This window comes from Trichomonas vaginalis, chromosome III, assembly GCF_026262505.1.
Source record: "Trichomonas vaginalis G3 chromosome III, whole genome shotgun sequence".
Classification (NCBI taxonomy): domain Eukaryota; phylum Parabasalia; order Trichomonadida; family Trichomonadidae; genus Trichomonas; species Trichomonas vaginalis.
Genome location: NC_067205.1, coordinates 24,671,897 through 24,681,592, shown reverse-complemented (window position 1 = coordinate 24,681,592; position 9,696 = coordinate 24,671,897). Strand labels below are relative to the sequence as shown.

Genomic DNA, 9,696 nt, shown 5'->3' with positions numbered 1-9,696 from the left:
TTGAGAAGAGAGGAAGTACTTTTTGAAGAGAGGAAGCATCTTGATCAAGAGAGGAAGTACTTTGTTGAAGAGAGGAAGCACCTTGATCAAGAGAGGAAGCATCTTGATCAAGAGAGGAAGTACTTTGAAGAAGAGAGGAATCACTTTGAAGAAGAGAGGAAGCATCTTGATGAAGAGAGGAAGTACTTTGAAGAAGAGAGGAAGCATCTTGATCAAGAGAGGAAGTACTTTGAAGAAGAGAGGAAGCACCTTGATCAAGAGAGGAAGCATCTTGATGAAGAGAGGAAGTACTTTGAGAAGAGAGGAAGCACTTGAAGAAGAGGAGGAAGCATCTTGATGAAGAGAGGAAGTACTTTGAAGAAGAGAGGAAGCATCTTGATGAAGAGAGGAAGTACTTTGAAGAAGAGAGGAAGCCTTGAAGAGAGGAAGCATCTTGATGAAGAGAGGAAGCATTGATGAAGAGAGGAAGTACTTTGAAGAAGAGAGGAAGCATCTTGATCAAGAGAGGAAGTACTTTGAAGAAGAGAGAAGCACTTGATGAAGAGAGGAAGCATCTTGATCAAGAGAGGAAGTACTTTGTTGAAGAGAGGAAGCACCTTGATCAAGAGAGGAAGCATCTTGATGAAGAGAGGAAGTACTTTGAAGAAGAGAGGAATCACTTTGAAGAAGAGAGGAAGCATCTTGATGAAGAGAGGAAGTACTTTGAAGAAGAGAGGAAGCACCTTGATGAAGAGAGGAAGCATCTTGATGAAGAGAGGAAGTACTTTGAAGAAGAGAGGAAGCATCTTGATGAAGAGAGGAAGCATCTTGATGAAGAGAGGAAGCACCTTGCTCAAGAGAGGAAGCATCTTGATGAAGAGAGGAAGTACTTTGAAGAAGAGAGGAAGCATCTTGATGAAGAGAGGAAGTACTTTGAAGAAGAGAGGAAGCACCTTGATGAAGAGAGGAAGCATCTTGATGAAGAGAGGAAGTACTTTGTTGAAGAGAGGAAGCACCTTGATCAAGAGAGGAAGTACTTTGAAGAAGAGAGGAAGCATCTTGATCAAGAGAGGAAGTACTTTGAAGAAGAGAGGAAGCACCTTGATGAAGAGAGGAAGCATCTTGATGAAGAGAGGAAGTACTTTGAAGAAGAGAGGAAGCATCTTGATGAAGAGAGGAAGTACTTTGAAGAAGAGAGGAAGCATCTTGATCAAGAGAGGAAGTACTTTGAAGAAGAGAGGAAGCACCTTGATGAAGAGAGGAAGCATCTTGATGAAGAGAGGAAGTACTTTGTTGAAGAGAGGAAGCACCTTGATCAAGAGAGGAAGTACTTTGAAGAAGAGAGGAAGCATCTTGATCAAGAGAGGAAGTACTTTGAAGAAGAGAGGAAGCACCTTGATCAAGAGAGGAAGCATCTTGATGAAGAGAGGAAGTACTTTGAAGAAGAGAGGAAGCATCTTGATGAAGAGAGGAAGTACTTTGAAGAAGAGAGGAAGCATCTTGATGAAGAGAGGAAGCATCTTGATGAAGAGAGGAAGCACCTTGATCAAGAGAGGAAGCATCTTGATCAAGAGAGGAAGCATCTTGATGAAGAGAGGAAGTACTTTGAAGAAGAGAGGAAGCATCTTGATGAAGAGAGGAAGCATCTTGATGAAGAGAGGAAGCATCTTGATGAAGAGAGGAAGTACTTTGAAGAAGAGAGGAAGCATCTTGATGAAGAGAGGAAGTACTTTGAAGAAGAGAGGAAGCACTTGATGAAGAGAGGAAGCATCTTGATGAAGAGAGGAAGCACTTGATGAAGAGAGGAAGCATTTGATGAAGAGAGGAAGTACTTTGAAGAAGAGAGGAAGCATTTGAAGAAGAGAGGAAGTACTTTGATGAAGAGAGGAAGCATCTTGATCAAGAGAGGAAGTACTTTGAAGAAGAGAGGAAGCATTTGATGAAGAGAGGAAGTACTTTGAGAAGAGAGGAAGCACTTTGATGAAGAGAGGAAGCATCTTGATCAAGAGAGGAAGTACTTTGTGAAGAGAGGAAGCACTTGATCAAGAGAGGAAGCATCTTGAAGAGAGGAAGCACTTGATGAAGAGAGGAAGTACTTTGAAGAAGAGAGGAAGCATCTTGATGAAGAGAGGAAGTACTTTGAAGAAGAGAGGAAGCACCTTGATGAAGAGAGGAAGCATCTTGATGAAGAGAGGAAGTACTTTGAAGAAGAGAGGAAGCATCTTGATGAAGAGAGGAAGCATCTTGATGAAGAGAGGAAGCACCTTGATCAAGAGAGGAAGCATCTTGATGAAGAGAGGAAGTACTTTGAAGAAGAGAGGAAGCATCTTGATGAAGAGAGGAAGTACTTTGAAGAAGAGGAAGCATCTTGATGAAGAGAGGAAGCATCTTGATGAAGAGAGGAAGTACTTTGAAGAGAGAGAAGCATCTTGATGAAGAGAGGAAGTACTTTGAAGAAGAGAGGAAGCATCTTGATGAAGAGAGGAAGCATCTTGATCAAGAGAGGAAGCACCTTGATGAAGAGAGGAAGTACTTTGAAGAAGAGAGGAATCACTTTGTTGAAGAGAGGAAGTACTTTGAAGAAGAGAGGAAGCATCTTGATCAAGAGAGGAAGTACTTTGAAGAAGAGAGGAAGCATCTTGATCAAGAGAGGAAGTACTTTGAAGAAGAGAGGAAGCACCTTGATCAAGAGAGGAAGCATCTTGATGAAGAGAGGAAGTACTTTGAAGAAGAGAGGAAGCATCTTGATGAAGAGAGGAAGTACTTTGAAGAAGAGAGGAAGCATCTTGATGAAGAGAGGAAGCATCTTGATGAAGAGAGGAAGCACTTGCTCAAGAGAGGAAGCATCTTGATCAAGAGAGGAAGTACTTTGAAGAAGAGAGGAAGCATCTTGATGAAGAGAGGAAGTACTTTGAAGAAGAGAGGAAGCATCTTGATGAAGAGAGGAAGTACTTTGAAGAAGAGAGGAAGCATCTTGATGAAGAGAGGAAGCATCTTGATGAAGAGAGGAAGCACCTTGCTCAAGAGAGGAAGCATCTTGATGAAGAGAGGAAGCATCTTGATGAAGAGAGGAAGCACCTTGATGAAGAGAGGAAGTACTTTGAAGAAGAGAGGAAGCATCTTGATGAAGAGAGGAAGTACTTTGAAGAAGAGAGGAAGCACCTTGATGAAGAGAGGAAGCATCTTGATGAAGAGAGGAAGCACCTTGATGAAGAGAGGAAGTACTTTGATGAAGAGAGGAAGTACTTTGAAGAAGAGAGGAAGCACTTTGAAGAAGAGAGGAAGTACTTTGATGAAGAGAGGAAGCATCTTGATGAAGAGAGGAAGTACTTTGAAGAAGAGAGGAAGCACCTTGATCAAGAGAGGAAGTACTTTGAAGAAGAGAGGAATCACTTTGTTGAAGAGAGGAAGCATCTTGATCAAGAGAGGAAGTACTTTGTTGAAGAGAGGAAGCACCTTGATCAAGAGAGGAAGCATCTTGATGAAGAGAGGAAGTACTTTGAAGAAGAGAGGAATCACTTTGAAGAAGAGAGGAAGCATCTTGATGAAGAGAGGAAGCATCTTGATCAAGAGAGGAAGCACCTTGATGAAGAGAGGAAGTACTTTGAAGAAGAGAGGAATCACTTTGTTGAAGAGAGGAAGTACTTTGAAGAAGAGAGGAAGCATCTTGATGAAGAGAGGAAGCACCTTGCTCAAGAGAGGAAGCATCTTGATCAAGAGAGGAAGTACTTTGAAGAAGAGAGGAAGCATCTTGATGAAGAGAGGAAGTACTTTGAAGAAGAGAGGAAGCATCTTGATGAAGAGAGGAAGTACTTTGATGAAGAGAGGAAGTACTTTGAAGAAGAGAGGAAGCACTTTGAAGAAGAGAGGAAGTACTTTGATGAAGAGAGGAAGCATCTTGATCAAGAGAGGAAGTACTTGAAGAAGAGAGGAAGCACTTGATCAAGAGAGGAAGTACTTTGAAGAAGAGAGGAAGCACTTTGTTGAAGAGAGGAAGCATCTTGATCAAGAGAGGAAGTACTTTTGAAGAGAGGAAGCACTTGATCAAGAGAGGAAGCATCTTGATAGAGAGGAAGTGATGAGAGAGGAAGCATCTTGATCAAGAGAGGAAGTACTTTGAAGAAGAGAGGAATCACTTTGTTGAAGAGAGGAAGCATCTTGATGAAGAGAGGAAGCATCTTGATCAAGAGAGGAAGCACCTTGCTCAAGAGAGGAAGCATCTTGATGAAGAGAGGAAGTACTTTGAAGAAGAGAGGAAGCACTTGTTGAAGAAGAGAGGAAGTACTTTGAAGAAGAGAGGAAGCATCTTGATGAAGAGAGGAAGCATCTTGATCAAGAGAGGAAGTACTTTGAAGAAGAGACGAAGCATCTTGATGAAGAGAGGAAGTACTTTGAAGAAGAGAGGAAGCATCTTGATGAAGAGAGGAAGCATCTTGATCAAGAGAGGAAGCACCTTGATGAAGAGAGGAAGTACTTTGAAGAAGAGAGGAATCACTTTGTTGAAGAGAGGAAGTACTTTGAAGAAGAGAGGAAGCATCTTGATCAAGAGAGGAAGTACTTTGAAGAAGAGAGGAAGCATCTTGATCAAGAGAGGAAGTACTTTGAAGAAGAGAGGAAGCACCTTGATCAAGAGAGGAAGCATCTTGATGAAGAGAGGAAGTACTTTGAAGAAGAGAGGAAGCATCTTGATGAAGAGAGGAAGTACTTTGAAGAAGAGAGGAAGCATCTTGATGAAGAGAGGAAGCATCTTGATGAAGAGAGGAAGCACCTTGCTCAAGAGAGGAAGCATCTTGATCAAGAGAGGAAGTACTTTGAAGAAGAGAGGAAGCATCTTGATGAAGAGAGGAAGTACTTTGAAAGAGAGGAAGCATCTTGATGAAGAGAGGAAGTACTTTGAAGAAGAGAGGAAGCATCTTGATGAAGAGAGGAAGCATCTTGATGAAGAGAGGAAGCACCTTGCTCAAGAGAGGAAGCATCTTGATGAAGAGAGGAAGCATCTTGATGAAGAGAGGAAGCACCTTGATGAAGAGAGGAAGTACTAATAAGAGATTCTTTCCCAGAAGCAATGGAGGAAGAAGAAGAGTCCTCCGAATTCACACCAGAAGACTAACAATTTTCCGAATAAAAACTTCATTTATACTAAACATCTTCAGGGCTAGAGGGCACGAAGTGCCTGGAAGCCCCACTACCTTTTTTTTTTATTTCATTTTTCTCATTCAATTTAGAATTTACAAATGTCAAAAAATTGAGAGCTGTCACTTTTGATGAATTTCTGTTTATTACAAAACATTTAATTTATTATAATTAATTTTTTATTACAGTATAGTAAAAAATGCTATAAATAAATTATTATATTTTATTAAAATGTGACTTTTAATAGTAAGTGAATAAAATAAATCAGGAATTGAGAAAGAAATAAGGTTAATTAAAAATAATGAAAATTACAAGTTTAAGGTTAATGAAAAGTGACAATGGGCGAGTTTGTCCCCCACTCCCGAAGAATTTTCAATTTCAAAGCACTTTTTGACAACATGTCACTTTTGGATGCATTTGCTTATTATGGGTCTACTAATCTTCTTTTACCTTATTTCCAACTTCCATATTGAAATCACCGATGACACTCTTGAGTACTCATATATTGGAAACAATAGCGATATAATTAATGAATGCTTGAAGCATCAAAGAACTGATAATATTTGTCTTAATAATGCAGTTTCAGCACATAACAATAATCGGATTGAAGAATTATTAAAAAATCCATCAATGAGAATATCTTGTTTGAATTACCATGTTGTAATAAAATCATTAAATCTATACGCTGTTTTTTTCCTTGCAAAATTGGATCTATTCGAAATTATTCCATGGTGTCCTGCATTTCCACAAACTTTGGAAATCTTGAAAGAAAATGCATATCATGTAAACCTTCATGCATATGGTGATACAGGATTAACAGCACTTCATTATTCAATAATCTATGATAACATTGATTATTGCAAAGTATTATTGGACATACCATGGGCTTCAATTGATTCCAAAGATAATGAAGGGAGAAGCTCCCTATATTTTGCTGTTGAAATGAATAATTATCCAATTGCAAAATTCCTGATTGATAAAGGAGGAAATGTGAATTCACAAAACAAAAAAGGAAAATCTGTTCTTCGTGTTGCAATCGATAATAACAATGAAGAAATGGTAAAATTACTTCTTTCAAAGGGAGCGAATATCAACGCTATAGATTCATCTGGCGAAACAGCTCTTCATGAAGCTGTAAGACTCAAGAATACAGAGATGATTGAATATCTCCTTTCACATGGTGCAAATATCGAAGCAATTGGTAAAGGTGGTAAGACAGCTTTTTATTACGCAGCAGAAAATAATAATCTTGAAATGGTTAAATTCTTATTTTCACATGGAGCAAACATCAACACTTGCGCCAGAAATTACGAAACTCAACTTTTGATTGCAGCAATGAGAAATCATCAAGATATCATTAAATTTCTCATTGATCACGGAGCAGATATCAATGCAATCATCTTATATACGAAAAAAAGAGATCTGACATTGTGTCAGATCTCAGTAAAAGTGACATTTACATGTCAAAAAAATAGAATGAGTTTAAGTAATTAAAATTGAGGGTGAGAGTAGTATTGTATGAAATAATATCTCTCACCCTCCAATTCATCCTATGGCGCCGAAAAAATTTTGGTGAAGGCGACCACATTTCACCAAAATTTTCGGCGCCTATAGAGAACTAGAGCCTGTGAGGTACTGATACTATCCATGTACTCGCAGGCTCTAGTTCCAAGCCAAAATGGCTAAAAATTGCCCGCAATTGTTCACATTGCGGGCAATTTTTAGCCATTTTGGCTGGGAATTGGAGGGTGAGAGTAGTATTGTATGAAATAATATCTCTCACCCTCCAATTCATCCTATGGCGCCGAAAAAATTTTGGTGAAATGCGACCACATTTCACCAAAATTTCTCGCGCCATATAGAGAACTAGAGCCTGTGAGGTACTGATACTATCCATGTACCTCGCAGGCTCTAGTTCAAGCCAAAATGGCTAAAAATTGCCCGCAATTTGTTCACATTGCGGGCAATTTTTAGCCATTTTGGCTGGGAATTGGAGGGTGAGAGTAGTATTGTATGAAATAATATCCTTCACCCTCCAATTCATCCTATGGCGCCGAAAAAATTTTGGTGAAATGCGACCACATTTCACCAAAATTTCTCGGCGCCATATAGAGAACTAGAGCCTGTGAGGTACTGATACTATCCATGTACCTCGCAGGCTCTAGTTCCAAGCCAAAATGGCTAAAAATTGCCCGCAATTGTTCACATTGCGGGCAATTTTTAGCCATTTTGGCTGGGAATTGGAGGGTGAGAGTAGTATTGTATGAAATAATATCTCTCACCCTCCAATTCATCCTATGGCGCCGAAAATTTTTGTGAAATGCGACCACATTTCACCAAAATTTCTCGGCGCCATATAGAGAACTAGAGCCTGTGAGGTACTGATACTATCCATGTACCTCGCAGGCTCTAGTTCCAAGCCAAAATGGCTAAAAATTGCCCGCAATTGTTCACATTCCCATCTTTTGTTGGTAAGACGAAGAATATGAAATAAATTATGAAGAAGATAATGATGAATAAAATATCACTTTTTATATTTTTGACACGTAAAGTTGTCACTTTTCTGTCAAACTGTTTTTATCGTTTTCGTATATAACAATCAATGTGGGAGGAGGAACAGTTCTTCATTACGCTGCATTCAGAAGTTCTTCCGATATTGTCACATTATTGATTTCTCATGGTATAAATATAGGGTGTCCAAAGGTGTGTTTAGCACAAACCTGAATACTGCGAATAGAAATAAACAAGTTACATATATATAAAGTTTATTTAAATATAATCACCATTGGATTCAATCACGCGTTCGCAGCGATCGATCCAGGCTTGAAAGACACGCTTTAAATCATCATGAGAAAATTGCTCAAATTGCTCTCTTACAAAATTTTCAAGATCATCTGGACTCGCGTCCTTCAGCTCTCTTTTTTAGCGTGCCGAATAAATAAAAGTCAGAGGGTGCAATATCAGGTGAATAAATTGGGTTTGGAACAACTTTGACATTGTTTTCCACCAAGTAATTCATTACCTTATGACTTTTGTGAACTCTTGAATTATCAAAATGAATTGCAAACTTTTGTTTTTGTTGTTTGGATTTCTCAAACTCATCAGAATTGATAATTTGAGTAAGAACATTGTCAATTAGATACTGAGCATTCATCGTATTAGGTTTTTGAAGAATATCAATTGCGATGATGCCATTCACGCCCCAAAAAACCGACAACATCATCATTGGTGTGTCAATTTTTTTCTTCGGGAATGTTTGCGGATTTTCATCCTTCGGGATCCACATGATTTTGGCTTCTGTTGCATATTGAAACCAAGACTCGTCCCCTGTTACTAAAAAGCGAAACTTCTTGGATTGATACGCACCCAATATAGAGAGGAGCTCTTTCGAAGATTGGACTCTAGATTTTTTTTGAACTGAATTAAGGTTGTGCGGAACCCAACGTGTATACGCTAGTTTGTAGTTCAAATAATTGTGCAGATAATAACTGACTGTTGTACGTGGTATCTTTGTCATCTCCTCTATCCTTCTGAGTGATGCTCTTGGGTCTTCATCTAGCGCTTGAAGAATTGCTTTGATTTTTCTTTGATCCGGCGATTTTTTGTCAATTTTTATGATGGGCGCCTTTTTGTTCATGAAGTGATACATCCTAACATGATACGTTACAGTGGAATAGCTAGGAGCATCCATACCGAAGCATTTTACCAATGTCTCGTAGATTTTTTTACAGTCTTTGCATTTTTTTGCAAGAGCGAGGATGTTTTCTTTATGATTCATTAAAAAAATGAAAAAAATCCCGCCAAAATTTCCCGCGAAACCGCCTCTTGTCTCAAAATTCATTTTATATCCCGGCATGGCGCCAAAATACAACATACTCATCATATACATATATTCATATTTTTTATTATATATTTATAATCAGCATATATCTCCTTTAATAGTCTCATATAGAGCGCTGTGCTAAACGCACCTTTGGACACCCTATATTAATGCTAAGGATAATGAAGGTCACACTGCCCTTCATAAATCTGCAAAGAATAATCCATCTTCCGAAGTCACAAAAATTCTTGTTTCCCATGGTGCAGATATAAATGCTAAAGACAACATCGGAAATACACCTTTACATTATGCTGTTGAAAAAATTAGAACAGAAACTATAAAATACCTGATTTCACATCATGCAGATATCAATGCAAAAGATCAGCTAGGAAGAACTCCTTTATTTACTTCGATACGGGATGAAAATCTGATCATAGCGCTCTTACTTATCACAAATGGTGCTGAAATTAATGCAAAGGACAATAAAAACGTTACTCCACTTCATGTAGCAACTTTGAAGAATAATGAAAAATCAACAGAATTTCTACTGGAACTTGGAGTAGATGTTAATATTAAAGATATTGAAGGAAAAACTCCTCTTCATTATGCAATAACAAATAATAATGAAGCAATTACAAACAGTATCATTTCATATGGAGCAGATGTCAATTCACAGGATAATAATGGAAAAACTCCTCTTCATTATTCAACACTGATTAATAATGAGGGAATAATCAAAAGTATTATTTCACATGGAGCAGATG

General features: G+C 38.4%; 5 protein-coding genes and 2 pseudogenes across 7 annotated transcripts, besides 7 other annotated features; 2 read left to right on the top strand and 5 right to left on the bottom strand.

Moving 5' to 3' along the window:
• Nucleotides 1-254: 254 nt before the first annotated feature.
• Nucleotides 255-1,976, bottom strand: TVAGG3_0757980 (SLEI family protein family; the record flags this gene model as incomplete). The annotated part of the gene is made up of 1 exon (XM_051245493.1): nucleotides 255-1,976. The coding sequence occupies one exon, from the start codon at nucleotides 1,974-1,976 to the stop codon at nucleotides 255-257; it is 1,722 nt and encodes a 573-aa protein (XP_051092080.1).
• A 45-nt stretch (nucleotides 1,977-2,021) lies between these two features.
• Nucleotides 2,022-2,306, bottom strand: TVAGG3_0757970 (SLEI family protein family; the record flags this gene model as incomplete). The annotated part of the gene is made up of 1 exon (XM_051245492.1): nucleotides 2,022-2,306. One exon carries the CDS (start codon nucleotides 2,304-2,306, stop codon nucleotides 2,022-2,024), a length of 285 nt encoding a protein of 94 aa, XP_051092079.1.
• A 352-nt stretch (nucleotides 2,307-2,658) lies between these two features.
• TVAGG3_0757960 lies at nucleotides 2,659-3,645 on the bottom strand (annotated as a pseudogene). Its single transcript has one exon. A coding segment is annotated over exon 1 (987 nt).
• Nucleotides 3,646-4,183: 538 nt separating this feature from the next.
• TVAGG3_0757950 (SLEI family protein family) lies at nucleotides 4,184-4,768 on the bottom strand (the record flags this gene model as incomplete). The annotated part of the gene is made up of 1 exon (XM_051245491.1): nucleotides 4,184-4,768. One exon carries the CDS (start codon nucleotides 4,766-4,768, stop codon nucleotides 4,184-4,186), a length of 585 nt encoding a protein of 194 aa, XP_051092078.1.
• Nucleotides 4,769-4,814: 46 nt separating this feature from the next.
• On the top strand, nucleotides 4,815-5,021 carry TVAGG3_0757940 (uncharacterized protein; the record flags this gene model as incomplete). Its single annotated transcript, XM_051245490.1, has 1 exon — nucleotides 4,815-5,021. The coding sequence occupies one exon, from the start codon at nucleotides 4,815-4,817 to the stop codon at nucleotides 5,019-5,021; it is 207 nt and encodes a 68-aa protein (XP_051092077.1).
• A 203-nt stretch (nucleotides 5,022-5,224) lies between these two features.
• Nucleotides 5,225-5,261: a mobile genetic element.
• A 2-nt stretch (nucleotides 5,262-5,263) lies between these two features.
• Nucleotides 5,264-5,473: a mobile genetic element.
• A 65-nt stretch (nucleotides 5,474-5,538) lies between these two features.
• Nucleotides 5,539-6,606, top strand: TVAGG3_0757910 (spectrin binding; the record flags this gene model as incomplete). The annotated part of the gene is made up of 1 exon (XM_001294551.1): nucleotides 5,539-6,606. The coding sequence occupies one exon, from the start codon at nucleotides 5,539-5,541 to the stop codon at nucleotides 6,604-6,606; it is 1,068 nt and encodes a 355-aa protein (XP_001294552.1).
• Nucleotides 6,607-6,922: 316 nt separating this feature from the next.
• Nucleotides 6,923-7,030: a mobile genetic element.
• A 141-nt stretch (nucleotides 7,031-7,171) lies between these two features.
• Nucleotides 7,172-7,280: a mobile genetic element.
• A 149-nt stretch (nucleotides 7,281-7,429) lies between these two features.
• Nucleotides 7,430-7,528: a mobile genetic element.
• Nucleotides 7,529-7,648: 120 nt separating this feature from the next.
• Nucleotides 7,649-7,710: a mobile genetic element.
• A 91-nt stretch (nucleotides 7,711-7,801) lies between these two features.
• Nucleotides 7,802-9,097: a mobile genetic element.
• TVAGG3_0757860 lies at nucleotides 7,882-9,001 on the bottom strand (annotated as a pseudogene). Its single transcript has one exon. A coding segment is annotated over exon 1 (1,120 nt).
• Nucleotides 9,098-9,696: the final 599 nt, after the last annotated feature.